At 54.2% G+C, this 23,201-nt stretch overlaps 3 protein-coding genes across 4 annotated transcripts; 1 reads left to right on the top strand and 2 right to left on the bottom strand.

Annotated features, from left to right (window-relative positions):
• Window positions 1-157: 157 nt before the first annotated feature.
• On the top strand, window positions 158-4,413 carry KLHL33 (kelch like family member 33). Of its 2 annotated transcripts, XM_059831801.1 has the most exons (5): window positions 158-173; window positions 628-1,155; window positions 1,433-2,366; window positions 2,792-2,962; window positions 3,541-4,413. In XM_059831801.1, the coding sequence occupies exons 2-5, from the start codon at window positions 633-635 to the stop codon at window positions 4,115-4,117; spliced, it is 2,205 nt and encodes a 734-aa protein (XP_059687784.1). In that variant the 5' UTR covers window positions 158-173; window positions 628-632; the 3' UTR covers window positions 4,118-4,413. The 2 variants fall into 2 exon arrangements, with proteins under 2 accessions (XP_059687784.1, XP_059687783.1); XM_059831800.1 differs by lacking the exon at window positions 158-173 and having other exon boundaries at window positions 497-1,155.
• Window positions 4,414-7,060: 2,647 nt separating this feature from the next.
• On the bottom strand, window positions 7,061-11,315 carry GP1BA (glycoprotein Ib platelet subunit alpha). Its single transcript, XM_009819225.2, has 3 exons — window positions 11,266-11,315; window positions 10,335-10,518; window positions 7,061-9,259 (listed from the first exon to the last, which is right to left on the bottom strand). Exons 1-3 carry the CDS (start codon window positions 11,313-11,315, stop codon window positions 7,091-7,093), a joined length of 2,403 nt encoding a protein of 800 aa, XP_009817527.2. The 3' UTR covers window positions 7,061-7,090.
• A 1,815-nt stretch (window positions 11,316-13,130) lies between these two features.
• LOC104262767 (butyrophilin subfamily 1 member A1) lies at window positions 13,131-21,379 on the bottom strand. The gene is made up of 10 exons (XM_009819224.2): window positions 21,290-21,379; window positions 19,853-20,200; window positions 18,496-18,777; window positions 17,351-17,455; window positions 16,779-16,799; window positions 16,118-16,138; window positions 15,491-15,511; window positions 15,004-15,024; window positions 14,493-14,525; window positions 13,131-14,035 (listed from the first exon to the last, which is right to left on the bottom strand). Exons 1-10 carry the CDS (start codon window positions 21,372-21,374, stop codon window positions 13,518-13,520), a joined length of 1,455 nt encoding a protein of 484 aa, XP_009817526.2. The 5' UTR covers window positions 21,375-21,379; the 3' UTR covers window positions 13,131-13,517.
• Between the last annotated feature and the right edge of the window lie 1,822 nt (window positions 21,380-23,201).

The following is a 23,201-nucleotide window of genomic DNA, read 5'->3' as shown; positions in this document are numbered from 1 at the left end:
GCAACACGCAACAGGCAGTGCAACACGCAACAGGCATTGCAAGATGCAACAGGCAGCGCAACACGCGACAGGCAGTGCACAGCAGTCGCTGCTGCGCTCCGAACGGGGGGCACAGGCGGCTTTGCTGGGGAGCTGTTCCAGGGACCAGTGGCTTTGACGCTGTTGGAGCACCAGTAGTTTTGACTATGGGTCAATGGTTGGGGAAGGGCTTGGTGGCTTCTGCTATAGGGTGGAGGGTTTGATGGGGGACAGTGGACTGAGCTATGGGGCTGCAGCTTTCAGTTGGGGCAGCAACGCTGGCTGTGGGTCAGTAGCTTCATCCTGAGGGTTCAGCAACGAGGCAGATGAGGGACATCAGCCTCAACTATGGGGCAGTGACATGGCCCGTTGGTCTCACCTATGGGGCTGCAGTTTTGCCAAGGGGCATTAAATTCAGGTATGGGGCAGTAGCAGTTCCTGGTGGCCTCAGCTGTGGGGTAGAGGCTTTGGCGATGGATCCAGTGGCTTTCACTATGGGGCAGAGCCAGCTGTAGGACCCCGTTTCCCCAGCCAGGACTCCTGCCATGGGCCAGAGGCTCTGGCTATGGGGACGGCACCCTGACCCCCCTGCTCCGTGTGTCCCCACAGGCAAGATGTGGGTTGCAGAGGGGCCAGCCCCAGCCCAGTGGAGCCTGCGGGATGGGGCCCACGCCAGACACTTCCTGGCCACGGCCGACGATCTCCGCACCGCAGGACAGCTGGTGGACGTGGCTGTGGGCCCAGAGGGCGACGTGGCCCATGCCGTGGTCCTGGCCTCCATCAGCTCCTTCTTTCTTCGCTTCCTGGAGGGCAGGACCAGAGAGCTGCGCCAGGGTCCCCCGCCCCGTGTCCCCCTGCCACCTGGGACCACACTATGGGGCTGGCGGGCCGTGCTGGCCTTCGCATATGGGGGAACTGTGCCCCATGGCCGGGAGAAGGAGGTAGAGGAGGCTGCCCAGGCCCTGGGGGCCCCCCGGGTGGTGGCTGCCTGTGCCCTGTGGCTGGAGAGTGACCCCCAGGAAGGGGGTTCCAAGGCTCTGGAGGAGCAGTGGGAGACACTAAGAGCCATGGAGCGACTCCACGCCAGCGGCCTGGGCTGCGACCTGCAGCTCCGGGCAGGGGACGAGGTCATCCCAGGTGAGCCGGGGGTGGGTGTCCCCCGGGAGGGGGCAGGGCACGCTGGGACAGCCAGGTTCCCCGGCAGGGGTGCTGGGGGCTGAGGCTCCAGGCGGGGCTGGGGAGGTAGAGGTGCTCGCGGGGCTGGTACCCTCAGGAGAGCTGGGGGTTTTGGGGGGGGTGGAGGGTTAGAGGGTGTGTGTGGGGGGGGGTGGGTGTCAGGACACCGGGGTTCCCAGAGGGCTATGCAGTGCGAAGGGACCCCACAGCCCCCATCGTTCTTCCTCCTTCCCCCTAGTTCAGCGCCTGGCCCTGAGCTGCTCCTGTGACTTCTTCCGGGCCCTCTTCACTTGCCCCATGCGGGAGGCCACCCACGACCCCGCCGCGCCGCTGGCCACGGGGCTGTCCCCAGCTGAGCTGCGCCTCCTCCTCTCCTTCGCCTACACAGGGGCTGTGGCAGGGCCATGGCCCATGGTCCTGGAGGCAGCTGAGACCTCCCTGCGCTACCAAGCCTGGGGGCTTCTCACCCTCTGCCTGGATGTTTTCACCCGTGGCCTGACCCCAGAAACTGGCCTGGATGTGCTGGCCTTTGCTGTGGCTTATGGGCTGGCCCAGGTGGGCCGTGTAGCAGAGGACTACATCTTGGCCACCTTCCCCAGCGTGGTGGCCACACCATCCTTCCTGGATCTTCCTGCGCACCTTCTCATCCGCCTCCTCCGCTCTGACAGTCTCAATGTCCTCCATGAACTGGAGGCTTTGGAAGCAGCATCCCGGTGGCTTATGGCCAATGGAGATGGCCAAGAGGATCTATCCAAGGAAGTCCTGTCATCTGTTCGCTTTGCCCTCATGTCCGGTCGGGAGCTGAAGAAGGTGCCATCAGTGACTGCTGGGGTAGCTGACCCAAAGGTCCTTCACGAGCTCGTGGTAGCAAGTTTGGCCCCCATGCCCCAGCTGCCATGCCGGGTGCGTTCCTTGCAAGAGGTGCTGGTGCTTTGTGGTGGAGACAAACTGACAGCCAACCTGGCTGCCCGGAAGCCCAGCAGACACCTCTGGTTTGCCCACCGCTACCTCAGTGCTGTGGGGCTGGTGAAGCAGGTAGAGTGGCGGGCACTGGGGCACTTTCCTGATGGCCCACGCTTCCGCCATGCTGTAGCTGTGGTGGGCAACATCCTCTACGTCCTGGGTGGAAAGCGCTACTATGGGGTCCATGACACCCTGGCCAGTGTCTACAGGTAAGGGCTACACAGGACCTAGAGGTGCCACGTGTCACCAGGACATTGTGGGATCAGAGGAGGCGTTGGTGGAGCTAGAGCTGCCCCATGGACCCGAGGCATTGTGGCATTGCGGTTGGTCAAGTGGCCCCAAGGCATTCTGGGTTTGGTTGGGCGTAGGACTGGGAGGTGCCCTTCGACTCTGGGATGTTACAGGATTTTTGAGAGTGGGGGCCAGGAGGGTCCTATCTGGAGGTGCCTCAGGGCATTATGGGTTTGGTATTGCCGAGAAGGAGGGGATATTCCCATGCAAGGGGACCGTGTAGCCCCAAGGCATTATGGGCTTGGCTGGTTGTAGGTGGGTTGTTGCCCTGAGCGATGCCAAGATCACCTCATGGCATTGTAGGTAACGGATGGTCTCTTGCGCCTTTATCTCTCAAACACAGGTATCAGCCTATGGATGACTCCTGGGAGCGCCTGGCCAGCATGACCTGTGGGCGGAGCTACTTTGCTGCTGTGGCACTCGGGGATTTCATCTATGCCCTGGGGGGCAGCTCGGGGGAGCTCTACTGCACGGACACTGTGGAGTGCTATGACCTGGCCAATGACACCTGGAGGTGAGCCTCTCCTCAGGGACACCTGCCTTCCCCTGCCCTAGCAGCCCCTTGCATTGGCCAGTGGTGCCCATTGAGCGGTCTTTGGGTCACTGAGCCTTCAATGGAGAATGGGCCTACAGTGGCCTTTGGGAGAGGTCTACCGGGCGTTGAGTAACCGTGTCCCTTGGAAGTCATTGGTGTTGGCCGGTGATGCCTATTGGGTGGTGAATGAGTTTTTGGCCAACAGTATCCACTGAGGGTCAGTTGGCCATCTGGAACGAGACGCATCATTTAAACATCTTCCAGCTACGTTCGTTTGGGTGCTCTGTTGGGTGTTGGCCAATGTTGTCCATTAGGGAGTCCACTGTGGGTTGACCAATGGTGTCTTTTGGGGTCTACAAAGTGTTGAACGGTGGTGGCCCTTGGGCATCCATTATGTGTTAGCTGATGTTGCCCACGGGGGCTCACTGGTGTTGGCCAGCATTGACTGCTGAGTGGTCAGTGGAGCCATGGCTCACTGGGAAACTCCTGGGCAGGCAGTCACCATGGGGCAGCCCTGCTTAACTTGCCCTTCACCCCCTCCCTCTCTCCTTGCCCAGGAGGTGCCAGCCCCTGCCGATGGCTCTGTGCGGGCTCGCGGCGTGTGCCCTGGATGGTGCCCTCTACGTGTCAGGAGGGTGTGATGAGGCGTGCCAGTGCCAGGCGGCCATGCTGCGCTACACCCCGGGTGCACCTGCCACGGTCCTGGCCCCCATGAATGGCCAGCGAGCTGGGCACATCATGGAGGAGGCAGGTGGGCAGCTCTACGTCGCCGGGGGGCTGTGCCAGCGGGATGGGCAGACTGGCTACAGGGACCAGCTGGCCTTTGAGGTCTACAGCCCCAAGCTGGACATCTGGGTCCTCCTCAGCCCCCTGCCCCATGCCCATGTAGTTGGGGGTGCAGCTGTGCTGGGGGGGGAGCTGCTCGTACTGGGAGGGTACAGTCATGAGACCTACCGGGACACCCATTTGATCCACGCTTACCAGCCAGGCACCCGACGCTGGATCACCCGGGGCACCTTGCCCCATGCCTATACTGACCTCCAGGCTTGTGTCCTCACTGTACCCCCTGCCTTGCGTGGCCCCAACTGCCTTCAGGACCCCTCGAGATCACCTGGCAACCCCAATAATACTTAGGGGGGCTTAAAAGCTCTGCACCCCATAGTGGGATCCCCAGGTAGCATCCATGGGCACCTCTATAGGACATAATTGTCCACAGATCCCTTCCCCAGAATGGGTTCCTCCTGTGGTTTCTGGCAACCCCCTACCCCCAGAGTACATGCCCTAGACTGTGGGGACCCCGTGGGACACAAAGGCTCCCCACACTGCAACCCTGTGCCTTCAGGAATACTCACTCCCCTGCACTGAGCCCTTCACTGGGAGCTGGGGATCCCCCAATTCCCCTCCCCAACTTGGGTTGAATAAAAGTGGATCCTGACCTGCCCATGTGGGTCTTGTTGTTTCTTCTGGGGAGCCCAGAAATCCAGGTGCTTCTCACAAGGAACAGGAGGAGAGAAGGAGACCAATGGCCTGAGTGTCCTGGATGGGGGGTGGTGGGGGTGAGCATTGCCTGGATTCCTGGGTCCCCTGGGGAGCAGTGGGTGGAAGGCACCGGGGCTCTGGGTGCCCCTGCGTTCACTGGGCATGGGGGAGGGTGTGCATCTGTTTCAGGACTGAGAGGCATCTTGGGGTGCATGGGGGATCCTGAGGGAATAGGAGAGTCCTAGGGGTGCCAGGGTTTTGGGGTAGATGGCAGGGTAGATGGGGAGCATTGGGGGCTTTGGGGTTCCTAGGTGGTTCTGGGATGTCTTGGCTTCCTGGAATGACCTGGAGTGCTTGTTGTGTGGAGAAGTGGGAGAATCCTAGGGAAGACTTGCAAGGAGAAGTGGAGGTAATGGGTGTTCCAGGAGATATTGGGGTACCAGTGGTACCTTTGGGGAGGGAATTGAGGGTCCTGGGATGTGTAGGGGAGGGTTGCAGATTCTCGTGGCTCCCCAAAACTATTTTAGATGTGGTCTAATGAGCGCTGAGCAGAGGGGGATAATCATGTCCCTTGGTCTACTGGCTACGCTCCTGTTAACCAGCCCAGGTTTCTATTGCTCTCTCTTTGCTGCCAAGGTGCACTGCTGGATCTTGTTCACCTTTCTGTCGACCAAGACGGTCCTTTTCCGCAGCTCTGCTCCCCAGCCAGCCTGTTCCCCACTGCCACTGTTGTGGTCTTCCTTCTAAGGTACAGGACTTTGCATTTGTCCTTGTTGACTTTCATCAGATTTCTGTCAACCCATTTCCCCAGGGTGAATGGTGCTCCCTGAACAGTAGTCCTGTTGGAAGCATACGAACTGATCCCTCCCAACCTGGTGTCATCTGCCAACATGATAAAAGCAGACTCGGTCACCTCCTCCATGTCATTGATAAAGATGTTAAACAGAAGAATTTTCAGCACACCACCACGTGATACTCCATATGTCACTAGCAGCCAAGTGGAGTACGATCCCTTAACCACTAGCCACGGATCCTGACCTTCACACCACTTTTTACCTGTCCAATTCTCCAGCCATTCAGAGCTTGATGGCCTAACTTGGATGCCATGATATTGTGGGAGACGTGTCAAAAGGAAGTCAAAGCTCCTGGCGAGGTGAGAGCCCCACCATGGAGCCTAAGCACAAGAGTGTGAGAAACAGCACTGTTGTTACAAAACAAGAAAAGGCATCCTTAATCACCAACATGGCTATATAAGACCAGAAGGGGCTGAAAAATGTCCCAAGATTAGTAAAAGTATCTGATAAAGGAAAAAAAATTAATGTAAAAACCAGTTCAAAGTGAAGTAAAGGGGTTCTCTGGGGTCTCCTCAAGGCCATCCATGTGTCCCTTGGATACTCTGAGGGTATCTGAGGTCTCTTGGGCTGTTGCAGTCACCTCTAGAGTTGTTCAGAGGGATTCTGGGTCAAATCTGGGGGGTCTCTGGGGCTGATCCTGTTGTCCCAGGAAAGAGGCAGAGACTATGCCAGAGGACAGCTCACTTACAGACACAGAGCTTGCATGTCCACGGACGCACTAGCACACATGGGCTTGACTAGCAGACACGCTTGCATAGAAGGATGCTCACCGCAGCTGGTCAAGCACAGGCACACGTACCCTTCTGTGGACCAATTCATTAATCTGCTGACCCACAGTAGCTGTACGATAGGTTTGGGACAGTTAGAACTGGAACAGCATTCAAGACTGCAAAAGTGATTTATATGATCTAGTCGCTGCATTTGTGCACCAGTGCTGGGACCTGCCGTTTGACACCCCCCTTCCCCAATGACAACCTCTGTCTCCTTCTCACACCTCCCAAAATATTTGTGTGACTTCTGCACAGGTGGTCACAAAGTTTGGCCAGCCGCTGGACATTTTGTCCTAGTGTGATCCCTTACAAGTCACATCCGTTGCCCTCTGAAGCGTCCCGCCCTCCTCCGTTTCCAGCCATCCCATGGTGGCTCATCCAGAGGCATCGACACCTACCGTTTCCTGGACTTATTACATGGCAGTGGGACATGCAGTGGGATGCTTTTCCCACGTGATTCAATCCCAGAGTGAAGGATCATACATTTGGAGCAATAGTCAGGAAGCTGGGTGTAAGTGGACTTTTCCTCTCTATCTTCATTATTCCAAGTACTGAAGACAATTTTGTCATTTGCTGTACCCTGCCAGGACTATGGAAGGTCCAACAAAATGAAAATAGTACCCATTTGAAATACAGGCAAAGAGAATATTTATTCTGTGATTAAGAACCTGGCGCTGAGTTGAGCATAGCGCATCTTTACGTGCATCATTCGACCAGAAGCAGTTGGGATACGGAGTACAAAGGAAGCTCTGCTTTCCCACACTCACCCCGAAACCAGGCAGTGTAACCCCCAAACTATCACTGACCAGTTTAGGTCATCTTCTCCCCCTCCAAGTACCCAAGTAATTATTTCAGATCTAGAAACCTCAGAGTGTGTGAGAGTAATACTAGGGGAAGGAGCTGGATAGCCTCCCCCTGGGCAAGCAGACCTTTCCCTTGTAAAACAAGGGTACGTGAAGCAAACCCACGACCCGACGGCTCTTTCTCTGAATGTACAGAAGCATTTACAAGGTGTTGCCAGCGTATTTCACTCTGACATCACCGATGGCCTTGACACCCCTGTCCAGGCTGTAAGCAGAAGGGGCCCTCAGGGAGCCGAGGTTTGTGACCATCAGCTTCCTGGAGAAAGACTTGAATGAGGCGTTCAGAGGACTGTGGTGGACCCACAGCTCCTTCGTGGTGCAGAAGGAGGAACTTGCAGGAGGACTGCGCTGTATCCCCAGGTCCTTAATCGTGCAGTAAGTGACCTCAGGGCACAACTCTACTTCCTTGATGGTACAGAATGTGGGGCGCTGGAGGGGGCTTTTGAAGCTGCTGAGATGCATCACAGGGCTTCCTGTCGACTCCCTCCGCCTCAGCAGCGGATACTGCACCTCTTGGGTCTGCAGGGACTTGTGCTGGGAGGGCCGTCCCACCAGACACATCCACGCCAGCCAGCCTGCTAGAGCCAGCATGGTCAGGGCCAGCAGAGCCAAGGAGGCCAGGCAGAGCACCCAGTGCAATAGGCAGCAATGGCTCAGCACCCACTGCCCCCACTGTGGACCCTCTCTACCTGCCCGCGAGTGCAGCATGGGTACAGCCAGTCCTGGGATGGAGCACGGGCAGAGGGGGAAAGGTGCAGGTGGAGGGGAAGGTGCAGGCTGGGTGAAGCGTGTGGTGTCCAGAGGAGCTGGCGGTGTTGGAGCATGAGTGGACTGCATGGTGGTGGGTACCATCGGCGTGGTCGACGTCAGAGGAGGAGATGAAGATCTGACAATGGAAGAGGACTGTAGCATACCGCTAGAAGGCACTGCCGTGGAGATGTTGGAAAACACGCCAGTGGACACCATGAGAGTGACATAGGTGTTGGTAGTGCTGGCGGCAAGAGTGGTTTGGGGATGGCTGCTGGTGCTGGGAGGTCTGGTGCTCACAGTGGTTGGCAGTGAGGTGGTGGAGACCAGGGTGGTGGATCTCTGCGGGGTGCTGGCGGGAGCAGTGATGAGGATGGTGGCAGTGCTGGGGGTCTGTGTGGGCGTGGCAGTGGGACTGGCTGGCGCAGGAGTGGTGGTGCTGGGAGCTCTCGAGCTTGCAGGCATTGCAAGAGAAGAGCTTGGGGCAAAGGTGGAGCTACAAGGGGTGCTGAGGGGAGGTCTTGTGGAAGCGAGGGGAGGCCAGGTAACAGCATGGGGCACGGTAGTATGCTCTTTGGGGGTGGATGGATGTGGAGGGAAGAAGGTGCTCATGGTAGCTTTCTCCATCGTTTCTTCCCCATTATAGTATTCATCCTCTTCCTCCTCATCCATGTCCCCCACATTGCCGCAGTTGGGCTTGAAGTGGATGATGGGCTTCTGCCAATGCTCAAGGGGGCTGTTGCACAGCACCTTCTCAGGGGCGACCTCCACCTTTGTCTTCTCCAGGCCCCGCTCTGGCTGATAGACACTGCCATCGTTCTGCCGGATCCAGGCCCGCAGGTAGCGCATGTCGCAGTCGCAATGCCAGGGGTTCTCAGTGAGGAAGACGTATGCAAAGAGGTGCCCCTCAGGGAAGAAGCCCGTGGGTAGGGTCTGCAGGCGGTTCCCTGAGAGCCAGAGGGTCTCCAGCTTTTGCAGATCCTGCAGCAGCTCCCTGGGGAGCAGCTCCAGGAGGTTGTCCGAGAGGTCCAAGTACTTGAGTGCCTTCAGCCCCACAAAGGCCTCCTGGGGCAGCGTTCGCAGCTGGTTCCCTCGCAGGTCCAGGTCCTGCAGCTGTGGCACAGCGCGGAAAGCCCCCGGGGCCAGTGTCGCAAGGCTATTGTGGGCCACAGCCAGGTGGGTGAGCATGGGCAGGCCCTGCAGGGCGGGCAGGGCCCCCAGTGCATTCCGGGAGAGGATCAGCTCCCTCAGGGATGGCAGCACGGTCCCGGTGTGCAGAGCCACCAGCCCATTGTCAGCCAGGTCGAGGTCCTGCAGCTGGGTGAGGGGCAGGAAGGCGGCGGCGGAGAGGGATGCTAGGCGGTTGGCACTGAGCAGCAGGATGCCCGTGTCCTTGGGCAGGTCTGGGGGCACTGCGCTGAGAGCCTGCCCCGTGCAGTTCACCTCCAGGAGGTCCTTGACCTTGTTCATCTCTGACGGGCAGGGCTGGCCTGTGTTGGTAGTGCTGGCTGTGGGCAGTAGGGCTGGGAGGATGAGTGGGAGCAGGGCAAGGACCCACATGGCCTGGAAGGGAGAGCCAAGAGGCGTGGGCACAGGCAGGCATGCACCGACATGTCGCCTTTCCTCCCGCGCAAGCACCATTCGCAACACAGCTGGCATCCCCCGCCAGACCCTCTGGGAGCCCTCTGAGCCCCGCAGCTCCTCCCTGGGAGGCTAGGAGGGAGAGGTGAGTCCCACACCTATTGCCAGCACCCACCCTGTCATCTCATCCTTAGAGGGCAGCAGGCTCAGCAAGGAGTCACCATCTCTGCCCTTTTGCTCACCTCATCCTCCTCCGTGGGAGGGAGAACCTGATTTCACATGCCTCCTCACAGTGGTGCCTCCTCCACCAGGGTGGCATTGCTGCCCTCACTACTGCAAAAGCAATGGCTCTGTGGTGTTCATGTCCCTGCATACCCACACCCACCCCAGCCCAGAAAAGCCATGTGCTGGAAGAGGCTCCCTGAATATGCTCTTACCCAGCTGAGCTCTCTGCCTGATTTGGGTGCACAAGGTAGGAGCATGAATCATGCGAAAAGAGTTTCCCATGCACAGACGTGGCTACCCCAAGTGCCCAGCCCCCAACGGACACTGCTTCCCCGGCACTCACCGGCGGCCCCTCCAGCGTTTGCCCTCCTGCTGCTTTGCCACCCTCCTGCCCAAGGACCAGGCGCTGCTCTGGCGGCAGCGCCAGCGGTGGGGCTGCCCAGACCCTCTATCAGCACACACAGCTGTGGGAAGGGAGCTGCGGCTTCCTGAGCAGCCAAAACCATCTCCTGTCCTGCAGCACTGCCCGCTCTTTAACTGCGCTGCCACACCACCAACTCCTTGGAGAAGTCTCAACCAGACACCAGCTCCGGCAAGAATTTCTTGCTTCTGCGCAGTAAAGGAGGGAGGGTTGCACCCAGGAGGAGCCCTTGCATGCCCCCTGCCCTCCAAACTGCACCTTTTTACATCCTGGGAAAAGGGTCCCTTGCCCCTTCCTCTGCTTCAAGGCAGCTCTTTCTCAGCACGCTCTGGGCTTCGATGCTTGAAGCACTTCAACCTGGGGACTGCAGCCTAGTTGGTGTATCAGTGAGAAACAGTTTCTGCACTTTACCTCAACTGGTTGTTTGTGGCGTAGACGAGGGATCCTCTCTTTCTGGCTTGCCAGGAAAAATGGGGATGGCTCTTCTGGAGAGATGAGAGGCAGCTTTAACGTTTGTGGGAGAAGCCGCAGCACACACCAGGCAAGACGATTAGAGGCAGAGGAAGGAGCTCGGTTTTGCAGTTCCTCCTGCTGTCTGTTCCCGCAGCGGAGCTGTCACCACTTCCCTGGCCCACAGGTCACTGCAGAGCATCTTGGACTGCAGGGCTGGAGGGTCACCCAAATGCTGCAAGGGGAGATGCTGCAGGGGAGGTGAGATACTGGTTTTCTACTGGTTTTCCATTCTGTGGATTGTGGTGGGTCATCCCCTGCCAGCAGCTAAGCACCCGCCAGCCACTCGCCCACTGCCTCTGTAGTGGGTTGGGGGGAAGAACTGGAAAAGCAAAAGTGGAAAAAACCCCTTTGTTGGTCAAGATAAAGGCAGTTTAATGACTGAAGGAAAGAGAGAGAGAGAGAGAAAAAGTGATGCAAAAGCGTTCACTCCCACCAGCAGATCAATGCCCAGCCAGTCCTTGAGTACCATTTACCTTGGAAAAACTTCCCCCACCCCCAGCTTTATTGCTGAGCCTGATGCTACATGGTGTGGAATATGCCTCTGGTCCACTGGCGTCAGCTCTCCCTCCTGTGTCCTCTCCCAGGCTCGCTCTCACCCCCAGCCCACTCACTGCAGGAGCGTTTTAGTTCAGCTTGTGGTAAGAGGGCTGGAGGCAGCAGCAGAGGCAGAACTTGGGGGGCTGTTTTTTGGCTCTGCATCAGCGATTTCTGACAGAAAGCAGGTGATAGGAAAGGGGAGAGCAAACGTAACCCTGGCCACCACATAGGATCCCAGGGATTAAGCCTGCGTATGGTTTCCCCTCCCCCACAGCACTACTCTTACCCTCACCCTGGACTACAGCATCCCCCACGACACCACCAGTCGGGCTTCCATGCCATGGCCCCACATTCCCAACCCACAGCCCTTAACATTGCTTCTGCCTCTCTGTCTCCCTTTTCCAGGTGGATGAATGCATTAGGACACCTTGAACCTTCAAAAGGTCCTTCACCCCCCCTGCTTCACGCCCTGAAGGAGAAGGAGCAGAAGACCCAAGCAGTCCACTGCGAGAAGCCTGGCTGAAGGGGAAGGGGCATGCTGTACCGGAGGAAAGGGGTGCACAGGTCAGGAGTCATCTGCAGGAACACTCTTCCCATGGGTGGTTACGAGCAGTGAGGAGGAGGCCAGGAGAGATCCTGGTGTCCTGACATCCAGATGGGGAGAGCAAAGGAGCAGGGACGGTGTCTCCTTGCTGAATCTGCTTCCCTCAGGTGAAGGCAAGAGGGAGATGAGGGTTACATCAGCCATCCTTTTAGCCATGATGCTTTTGTCCCACGTTTGCAGTCCAATCTTTCATTTCTGTCCTAAGTTCATCTTTTTGTCCAGCCCATCAGCTTCCTCCCCTGCTCTGGAGCTTGCTCCCGCACCCTGAGGGTCAATCTCCCATGAGGTTGTTGCCCCAACCTCGGTTTCACCCGCAGACTGTTTCGAGTGGGTGTTTGGAGGGAACAAGCTGATTCAGGCTGTTTCTCACTGCCTTTAGCACCTCACCAACAGCATATGTGACTCTGGGAAAAAGGAAGGAAATCATGAGGTGATGGTGCCTGAGGGTCATCATAGAAACATGCAACTGCATCGCTCTTGGCTTGAGGAGCGCGGTGCTTCTTCTCCAGAGCAGAAGGCAGGGTCTCCCCACCAGCCTTCTTTAGGAACACGAACGTCTAACCACTCTTCAGAGCCCTGGCAGCAGGGGCCACCTTCACACTGCCTGTCCCTGTAGGCTCATGGCACTGTTCACAGGGGGCTTTGTAGCGTTGTGTCACCGAGTCCTTCAACAAGCCCCTCTGCTACTGGGGGTGTCACAGCTGATTTGACATCTGCTGCATCGTGTGGGCTTGTGCACAGCAAGGAACAAAGCTGAGACATGACCATCAACCTCTGGGACCGTTACTCCTGGGGGCTGGGCAGGCCCGGAGAGAAACGTGAAAGCCCTTATAGCATCTCTGAGCTGTTCCTTTCGGGCTTCTCCATGGTGGGATGATGGAGCTGCCCTGGGCTGAGCATGAACAGACCTACCCTGGCACAGACACAAGTGCACCCTCTTTCATTTCTGAGAGGCCCACGAATCCAGCAGTAATTGTGAAGCCTTTCCTTGGGAAGGTCCTTGCTTGCTGGACATCAGTCAATTGGGGAATCTAGTGTGAAAGCATGGCCGGCATCAGAGGAAGCACATACTTCTATCCTCCCCTTGCAGGTGGCAGTTTCCACTACAGCAAAATAATCCGGAGTTGCCCGAGAACATGCCTCAATATGAGATGCCCTTCTTCATATGAATTTTTTGTTTCTCCAGCTTCATTTCAGCCCACATGGGACATACTGAGCCTGCTCCAGGCTCCTCAGCACTGTAAGAAAAAGCATTTTTTTCCTCCCCGGGAATGAGGGACCAAAGGTGGGATCCATCTCGCAGTGTTAGATGGCTCCAGGTCACAGGGGAAGCTCATCACCTGGGCTCGTGTTGCAGGCAGGCGCGGGGACAAGTGCAGCCACGGACCGATCCCACTGACATGCCTTCCCTCTCTCCTGCAGGATGCGGTGAACCATTTTCTCAAAAGTGCCTGCAACTCCCTACAGGCTAGAAGGAAGTGGAGACAAGACCTCAGACACAGACACTTGGTGCTGACACACAAACAGACAAAGCCCACTGAAGTGACTTTATTCTATACATTTAAAAAGCGATCCCCATTGCAGGAGTGTCTTTTCAGTGGAAGTGTTGTTCAACAGGTAGACAGCGAGGATGAAAGGCGATAGTACAAGTTGCAACTGGGGAAACTCTGACCAAACATAAAAGGTTAATTCTTCCCCTTGAGAGAGGTGCAGCACCAGGACAGAGGTCCAGAGAGGTAACAAGATCTCCACCCCTGGAGATCCTATACAATTCAGCTGAACAAGGTCCAAAGACACCTAAGGCAGCTTTGAGGTTAGCCCTGCTGTATGCAGGCGGTTGCAACAGAAACCTTCACAAGTTTCCTTCCAACCTAAATCCTTCTGTGAGTCTGAACTCCTGAGGTCCCCTAAAAAAGCTTTCCCTTACTCCCTCCCCTTCATCAGGGCCACATTTTGAGCCACGTCCCAGGACCCAGCCAGACCCAAGGGTGGACTCTTATCCCCTCGAATGATGCCAGGGGAAACATGAAGATGGGAATCTCCTTGTCAACACTGAAAAATGCCACCCGTCCCTCTTCATAATCCAGAGAGACCCGGATCCGCTTGGGAGTCTGGATTTTAGGAAGGAGAGTGCGATTAGGGGACGTGAGAGCTTGGAAGTGCCCTGCCCACTGCCCCACTGCCCAGATGCCCTCCTCTGGTTTAAACTCAATCTCGCCCTTCCTTTTCACATCTTCTCTACAGACCCCCACAGTCCACCCTCCTCCATCCACCGCCTCCACCTCCCAGTAGTATCTCCCTGAGTTGAAGCCTTCACGGCCCAGCACGCAGCGCCACGGGTTAAATCTCTCAGGGATGTCGGGGATGTCCTGCCGCGTGTCTTCTCGTTTCACACTTTTGCAGTCGTCAGACAGGACGAGGTCGCAGTGGGCTGTGTCTGGATCCAGAACCACATTCACTGCAGGAGAGATGGAGTCAACGCATCAGGGCAGAGCTCACCCCAGGAGACATCTTTGATGGGGCTGCATAAGGAAGAAGAAAAAGGGCACAAGCAATAGCTGGCGGACTGTGGCATGGGAAGCTGCACAAGGTAACAGTATTAGTGCAAGCAACAGAAAATGAAGCAGAGAGATGACATCAAGTAGAGAGGGAAGAGGATCATCAGCAGACCTCCAGGCTGAAGAAGTCCCTGTGTCCCTAAAACGTGGCCAGCACTGCTCACCGAGGACCAGGACTCTCAGATTTGCCTGAAACTGGGGCACGCACCGAGCAAACAAGGGGTCTCCTCCTGGAAAGTGAGGGTTGGCAGAAGCATCCCTGGCCCCACAAGCATCACTGTGGGAGGGGAACTACCAGGAGGGGAGATTAAGGTAGGGAAGATGATTCAGCACCCTGAAAGACCAAACTTTAATTACCTTCTTCTATAGGCACTGCATATCTTCTCCATGCTTTAAAAAAACAACAAACAAAAAGCACAGATGAGAGGTAGTCTGAACACACTTGTACTGGATTAGCTCAGGATAATGATATGCCAGTGTAGCTGCACATTTTCTGAATTGTTGCTATATTTGTGAAAGTCACCTCACAGTGAGTAGATTCAAAACATCAGTGTCTAGCTACATGAAAGGGCTCCATCCATTTTCTACAAATATAATCACGCCGCCTGTCCTGATTGAGACATATTTATGGTCTGTTTGTACTTTCTTTGAAAACGGAAAGAATTTTCTTCTTAGTATGGAAGGATTACAGGCAATCGCTTAAAACCGCATAGAGAGCAAAGGAAAATAACATTTCTGAAATCAATTCAGTATTTGCAACCTCTTCCTTTGCCAAAAGGGAAATCAAAACCAGGGCATAGGGCAAAACCCAGATGAGAAAGTGGCCCACCTGAAAAGTCTCCTATGTAGGAAGGAGAAAAATACTCACCAAGTTCTTCAGCTTGCTTCTCTGAAAAGAAGATAAATCAGCACAAATGGGTTGTGGGCTATTGATTTGGATATAACCTCTACCGTAACCGCCTGCACGTGCAGGAGGGCGGGTTTCTGCCAAGGCTTGGCAATGCAAAGCCCTCTCCCACCCCCAGCCTGGAGCTCTGCTCAGCAGGTCATGGTGCAGGTTGTCCTGCTCAAATCTGGGGCAGGGAAAGGTCTCCGGGCAGTCCCTCGCCTACAAGGGGACCTGTCGCAGGGCACCCTCACCCTGCCTGCACGGTCGCTGCAGTTATCCACCCCCAGCCCCAGACACTCTCTTCAATGATCTTTAATTTTCTTATTCTCAGATTCATTCTTTCCTTTCCCCCCTATCCCCCAACCACTTTTTGGTTCACTTCATGCTTTAAAAATGAAAAAACCCACCCCACCACCCGATACAGAGTTTGTAAAAAATCCTTTGTAAGGCAGGGAAGGAGACTCACCGATTTCTGCATCGCAGTGTCCTGAACAACAAATAGAAACGCACATGAGTTACTGTTTGACACAGCCCCATCCCGAGGAGCCCAGCTAAAGGAGCACACAGATGAGGGGAGGCTATGATGAAGGGGGCAGATGCGCTGATCTATGGTCTGATTGCAAGGATGCTTAATGATTCCTGAGTCAGCTGACCTGTATTTATTTTCCCCATCATTTATTTCCCCCTACACTGGCATCAATTTAGCAAGAGCTCATTTTTAATAGCCAAAGGACTATTTCTTGGCAATTCTATGAGCTAAAAGCAAGCAAACAAACAAAAGTATGTGCCCACTTCAAGTGTTTTGTTTTATTTTTTAATTTCTTGCTAATCAAATGATCTACATTTTTATGAGAATATTCTCACCAGCTTAGGTTTCCGTAATCTTCCCCTAAAACCCAATAACTTTTTGGTACTATTTCACTACTTAAACTAAAGTGACTTTTCAGAGTGAATTTTCACATTAATAGGGGGTCAGGGGAGGGGGAAAGAAAGTATCTGCCTAAAAAGAACATTCAGACAGATGAGAGGATGAATAAAAATCTCTAAAGTTTTTGCAGAGGATTTCACCGGGAAGACGGGGAGCGAGACTTACGCAGTGCTGCCTCTTGCATCGCTGAAAAGCAAAACCAGAACAGAGCATCACCACCCAAGCTGATTCCTTTTTCCCCGATACACTTGCTGGGGTGGGGAGGAGGTTGAAATTGCTCATGATGGAAAAGCTTCAGCCCAAGAGCTCCTCCAGACCCTTCTTCTCAAGACTTTGGGAGATCTTACCCCCCTCCCTGCACCCACCTGGGGCAGAGGCCAGTGCTGAGCCCAGGCTCCAGCTCCAGGGCAGCGGTGAAGGGGCAGGTTTGCATCAACAAGGGAGCAGCCTGGGGTTAAATTTCATGTCAGTGCTACCTAACCACCCTGCCCCTGTGGTTTTAGTGCTGAGACAAAGCCAAGGCTCCTGCAAAATGAAATGTGCTACCCCAAAGCTTCCGCCAGCTTTGGGAAGAACCTTGAGAGCCCTTTGAAAAGTTCACTGTTGGTACAACAGCAGTTCATGCTTTCTTTGGTTCTGCAATGATGTTCCTTAAAATTACAACATCATTTCATAATGTCATCATTTTATAAATTAATTTCACTATTTTCTATAGCCACTAGCCAAACCATTTCCCTCCCCCACGTCCCCCAGAAATGCACCCCATGAATTCTTCCATCATCTGAGGGAATTCTCCAATTTCTGGAAAATGGAAAGGAAAGCTTACCTATTTTTTTCTCATGCTTTCCTATGAATGAAAGAAAGAAATGTAAATATTTTTTAAAAAATCATCCCTTCCGAAGAGCAGTGATTAAACCACAGGAGGAGTCACAGTCACTTGCAAGGCAGAAAGGCCGCGGGGTCTGGAAGTGCTGCCACACCTGCACGACCCACCGGCTCCGGCTCCTTTTGGTAAGAAACAGAGGATTTCGGTTTCCTTTATTCCTCTGAATTATGAGGGGTCTCTCAGAAGGAAAGGAAACCCTGCCAGGCCCCCAAAAGTGCCAGGGTTTTTTTGCAGGGCCAGGCCTGGGGCAGAGGAACAGCTGGCTCATGTCGCTTTCTTCCCCACTTCTTTCTTTACAAGCCTTTTTGCTGGGGAAACAACCTGTCTTTTCTTGCCAGAAATTAAATCCCTGGGTCTTTAAGTTCCCTGGCACTGTACGTGTGTCTGAGACACCGAGAGAAGACTCCTGCACCATCCCGGCATTCCTCAAACCCACTCGTCCATCAAAACCAGAGGCGGCTGAATAGGACAGCCGCCCAGGTCCTTCCCCAAACACCGTGCCAGCATGATACCTTTAATTTTAAATAGATAAACAGCGATAATAAGGAGAGCGACCACAGCGACCAGGACGATGCCCAGGGCGGTCATCCAAGGATGGGCATTTTGGAAAAAGGCATCTGAAAAATAAAACCCCCAAAGGGGTTAGGTTACTCTGCAAGCAGCAACGGGAAGTAGATTATTTCTCTTTCATGCAAGCTCATCCCAAGCAGGTCTGAAACCCATCGAGGGTGCAAATCAGCCCGACTGCACTCCACAGACCAACAAAAAATAATATTAAAAATAAAACCCATTTTGGCAATTTAGCACTTGTCTGAGGCCGATGACATTTTGCCTGTGTACATTGTGGGCCATTTTTAAAGGGAAAATGGATTTCTAACTCAATTATTCCTAGTTAAATCATGCTTTCTTCTCCTTCGGAAAAAAAATACTGTATTTCATTAGGCAACATAGGGTCAGGAACAGGGTAACATGTGCATCAACAGCAACCCTCCAGTGCAGAGCAGTATCACCAGGAGAAAGGTACGGGGCCCCCAGGGGCAAATACAGTCTCCCAAAATTGTTCATTCCCGAAGTAAAAGAGGAACAGGATGCTGCTGAGAAGCACGTGATACTGCGGTGCAGTTTGGTGTATGATTAGTCCAGTTCATCATTGCATCTCTGTTCCGCTATATTCCCCACCCCAAATCAATCTTCCAGTAAAAAAGGAGCTTTTCTGTGTGACAAGGGAAAAACAAAAATATATTCAATATATGCAGATGCTAAAACTAGACACGATGATTTATTTCTCATACCAAACCAGTAGAACAGGATTTCACGGCAGGTGAGACTAAGGGCACAGGTTGTTTTCTCCTTTTTTGTTTGGTTCCAGTGTTAAGAAGGTTTGTATTTAACCCAGGAGTCTATAGACACTCTGCTACAATGAGGGTTGAGTTTTTCCCCCAAAACCCGCACTTTGAGACAGAACGGGTGAACTTTGGCAGCACACCCGCACAAACGCTGCCGAAAGCCGCAGCAGTTTGTACGTGCAGCATGCGAAATACACTTGCTGCACTGAACACGCAGCCTGCAAAATGCACCTGAGGGTTTCTGCCAGGGGCGCTTTCCGAGCGCAGCTCCGCTGGGAACATAACAGGCGATGCCCTTGTTCTCTGCTCACCTGATATGTAGAAAGCTGATCCCTGTTCTTGGCTGCTCAGGGCATGTCGGACCGAGCAGGAGAGTTGCTGGTTCGCACCCCGGGGGAGGATTATGCTGCTTTCCACTGCAAAGAGGCCGCTGTTGTCCTGGGTAATGTGTTCCGAGATGGATGGGAGATGATGCCCACGGGGATCGTGCCACAGCACCTGGGGCTGGGGGTACCAGCCGGCCGAGCGACAGGCCACCTGGATCCCCCTGCCCTGGTAGCGCTCCAGCACGATGAGCGGGATAGAGCCGCTGGCTGCAGGAAAGCAGAGACCCCCAGATCATCACAGAATCACAGAATCACAGAATCACTACGGTTGGAAAAGACCTGTAAGTCCAACCATCAACCAACACCACCCATATCCCGCAGTGCCATGTCCACACGTTCCTTGACCACCTCCAGTGATGGTGACTCCACCATCTCCCTGGGCAGCCTCTTCCAATGCTTCACCACTCTCTCAGGAAAGAAATTTTTCCTAATATCCAGCCTAAACCTCCCCTGGCGCAACCTGAGGCCATTTCCTCTTGTCCTATCGCTAGTTACTTGGGGAGAAGAGACCAACACCCCCCTCACCACAACCTCCTTTCAGGTAGTTGTAGAGAGCGATGAGGTCTCCCCTCAGCCTCCTCTTCTCCAGACTGAACAACCCCAGTTCCCTCAGCCGGTCCTCATCAGACTTGTGCTCCAGACCCCTCAGCAGCTCCGTCGCCCTTCTCTGGACATGCTCCAGCACCTCAATATCCTTCTTGTAGTGAGGGGCCCAAAACTGAACACAGGATTCAAGGGGCGGCCTCACCAGTGCTGAGTACAGGGGCAAGGCTGGATATCGGGAGAATAAGGTGGCCTGGCTGTTCCTCTCCCTGACAAGAAGGGATGAACTTCCACATAGACAAACCCCAGGGATTTTTAAGACAAGTGCCACCTGGAGTCAGGACATTTCTTGCAGTCTTTTTCACATAACTCAGAGATCTGCTCTGGAGGCTACTACTGCAGCAAAATAATCTGCAGGTCTGGATATTAAAATATAAAAGCACGAACCAAGACATTCTTACTATATTACCCAATGCCAAATTTTTTCTTACACCCATTTATATGAAGAAAACAATATCAAGACCACTTCTGAAGTAGGTAACATATCTCACGAGCTCCTTAGCTGCTTTCTAAGCAATTTTACCTCTCTGAGACAGCCTTGGTATTTTCAACCACGGGACTTACCAAAACCCTATTTCCAAAGCAACCACCTGAAATTGCTGCTGGGAAGAAGGACAGGGAAGAAGAGCGCTGGCTACGAGCAAGTCAATTAGAGGTGGCAAGGACACGGACTACAGACCTGTCACCTTCAGCTCTACCACAGCCTCGTCGTAATCCGAGTCACGGTGAACAAAGCAGGTGTAATTCCCTCTGTCAGACAGTTGGACATGGAAGATTTTCAAGTCCACGGTGCCCTTGTCCAGGCCGTCCTTCAGCAGCTTGGTGCGCCCTTGGTATTGAAGCATCTGGTCCCCGTACTGGTCCTGGCCCCCCTTGTAGCGATGCACAAAGGGCGAGAACTGTTCCCGAAACCAGATCACCTCCATGTCCTGCGTGCTCTGCTCTGGGGAGAAGTGGCAGGGCAACACCACGTCCTCACCCATGGCCACGGTGATGGGGCCGGGGGGTCCCATCACATTGAACGGAGCTGGGAGAAACCCCGGGAGGATGGAGAAATAACCGTGAGTTTGCTGTGGTGACTGAGCTCGGAAAACCAGCAGATGCTGCGCCGCGCGGTTCGTGTGCTGCTGGGCCGTGCCATCGCATTGGGACCGCAACCATGCCGGGGAGACGAGGCATTGAGAGGAGCGTGGGGAGAGGGACCCCTGCCATGCAGCACGGGGAGTGGGCTGGGGTCACGCCACTGCCCATTCCTCTGCTTCCCTGTCCTGCGCTACCGGGAAAGTTCTTCAAATCCCTCAAATATTATTTGTTCTCAAGGGGACAAGTGCTGCCCACGCTGCTCAGGGCGGGGACAAAGCAGGCGAAAGAAGGAATGAAGTGGCTGGAAGGTTTCTGGGTGGTTGGCTGGAGAAAGCAGACAACTTGGGTATAAATATAACTCAAATATCCTCAGCTATTTGCACCTATTACGAGAGAAAATAAAAACATCTCAGGTGCTCTGGACATCTTTGGAAATTTAAAAAACCAGCTTATTAATAAGCTGGCCACTCAACTCACAGAAAAAGTGGTTGAATGAAAACAAAAGCAAATCAACTCTTTTTTGGCAAGGTAACTTTCAAGTTAACTGTTGTGCCCTTTTGCCAGGGCTGCCTTGAAGAAGGTGCTTCAGGTCAGCAATCTAACAGAAAAAGAGCCCAGAATATTTTTTAAAGATTTTTTTTTTGTTGGTTTTTTCATTTTATTGAATTGATTCTGCAAAGGGTCCAGCACACCCTGGGCACAGCCCAGTGAAGCGATGACATGCTGGAAACGTGCTAGGAACAGGGAAAGCGGGGAGGGAAATGGTAGCAAACTATAATCAACTCATCAGCATCATCTAGTCTCCACCTGAGTTCAGCGAGGTTGTGCGAATGCCTGTGCTGACATGGCTGGGGCAATAAACCAGGATCCAGAGGGATGCTGGCGCTCTCATAAGGGGACAAGGTTTATGGCGCAGGGCCTGACCCCGCTCCGCGCTCTGCCGTTCACGCGAAGTAGCGGCACTGGCAGCCGGGAAGATATTTGGGCTGGAAGCAATGCCACAGGGATCAGCAAGAACCAGGGGGATCCCTACCTGACTGCAGCTCACGGACTTGGAAAACTAAACCATAAATGATAAAAGCCAGCAGAGAGCAGCGGAGGTGGGAACCGGAGAGCATCCTCTTCGCTGCTGCACAACCTGAAGACAGGGAAAGAGAGGGAAAGGGCAAAGGGGAGGAGAAACAAAGGAATAAAAAAAAAAAGGCAGAATTCACTTTTAAAGGGGTTTATTGCTGATTGCAGACCCTTTTTATAATGTCTAGGGAAGAGCCTCAGGTGCCAAAGGTTGAAATTGATTTTCCATCATCAGCCTGACTTTGCTTGGTGCTTTACATCCAAAGTATCTGACTGGTATAAAAACTTGTAGGAATTTCCCATGGGGAAACAAAGGACAAGCTGCAACATCTCCTCCAATTCCATGAAAAAGTGGCAGTTGTTTTAATATGCAGCCCTTGCTTTTCTTATCCAGCCCTAAGGCAGAGACAGAAAGGCTCAGGAGGAGAAGGAGAAACCCAGACCGAATGTACGTGGAGCTGGGGCTGCGCGCCCCTCCGCCGGGACAAATCTGGGACTCAGTTGGCAGCGCATGCCCTGCCACTGCACCAAGGGCAGGAGGAGGTCGCAGACCAGGAAAGCAAAATAACCACAACACTAATTCAACACCCCCCCCCCAACGCTCTTATCACTCCCTGACTTAGTCCCGGCTTTGTTAACGAGAGGTGAAAACCATGACCAATTTTGGCAGATGGCAGAAAGCGATTTCAGTCTGCAGCTTCCCAAGAGACGCCACGTACCTGGAGGCCCCTTGCTCTTTCATGGGCCCTGGGCTGGGGCGGGAGCTGCTATCACCAGTGCATCATCCGCAGAGGTCACCCCGCTCCGAGCTAAGCACTTCCCTGTCCGACAACCAAACAAAACCGTCACTCTGCATCCCAGCGTGCCACCCATTTCCTCCTGTGCTGCCTCCGCTCAAAAATGAAAGTCACTGAGTGATTTGGGGTTTTTTTCAGCAATGCTTTTGCTCCGGAAATGCTCTTCTGGCAACGTCCACAGGCACGTCCCGGCCGCAGACGCTCTCCATGGCTACGTATCACAGCCGCCTCTCACGGCTCTCCCCGGACTTGGGAGGGGATGGATACCGGCAGCAGTTTGCATGTCCCCCGGGAAGAGTCCGGAGGCAGCAGTGGGAAGGAGGGCGGTGAGGAGCTGGGATTCACACCCGGAGGCAGCGCAGGTCTGGGAGCAAAGCCCAGCACCAGCTTACAAATTTCTTAAAAGCAATTCACAGAATCACAGAATCACTAAGGCTGGAAAAGACCTGTAAGATCATCAAGTCCAACCACCACCCCAACCCCACCATGCCCACTAAACCATGTCCCGCAGTGCCACGTCCACACGTTCTTTGAACACCTCCAGCGACGGTGACTCCACCACCTCCCTGGGCAGCCTCTTCCAGTGTTTCAAGATAGAATTAAAAATTTTTAAAAATTATTTGACCTCATCCCACCGCTGCTCCGCTCCCTGCTCCTCTCCAGCCCGCACAGCCCACCCCCACCCCACCCCCACCCCCCGGTGAAGAGGCAAAGCCATGGAGGATGGTTTGTTCAAGGAAAGCTCTGCCCTGGGACGTGTCGTGAAGGCAGCCCCACCGGGTGCTCAGCCCAGCCGGGTCCGGCACCCTCCTGTCCCCAGCCAGCAGCGTGGGGGCACACGGGAGGTGAGAGCATCTGCTTGGGTAAAGGGACCTGATCAGGGACCTTGCCAAAAGGGACAACAAAGAAAAGAGGGAGGCGATAAATGAAGCGTACGGAGACACAGACTGGTCAACAAATGGTAGCGGAGATAAGTATAATAAACCAACCTCATCACTCGTGCTAATTGCTGGGCTGTCACAAATCTGCAGGCGTCACTTTTCAGGGAGAGCCAGCCAGGCTTTCACGACTGTA

This window comes from Gavia stellata, chromosome 32, assembly GCF_030936135.1.
Source record: "Gavia stellata isolate bGavSte3 chromosome 32, bGavSte3.hap2, whole genome shotgun sequence".
NCBI lineage: Eukaryota > Metazoa > Chordata > Aves > Gaviiformes > Gaviidae > Gavia > Gavia stellata.
Note: the sequence above shows the minus strand (reverse complement) of the source record. Positions and strands in the feature narration are given on the sequence as shown.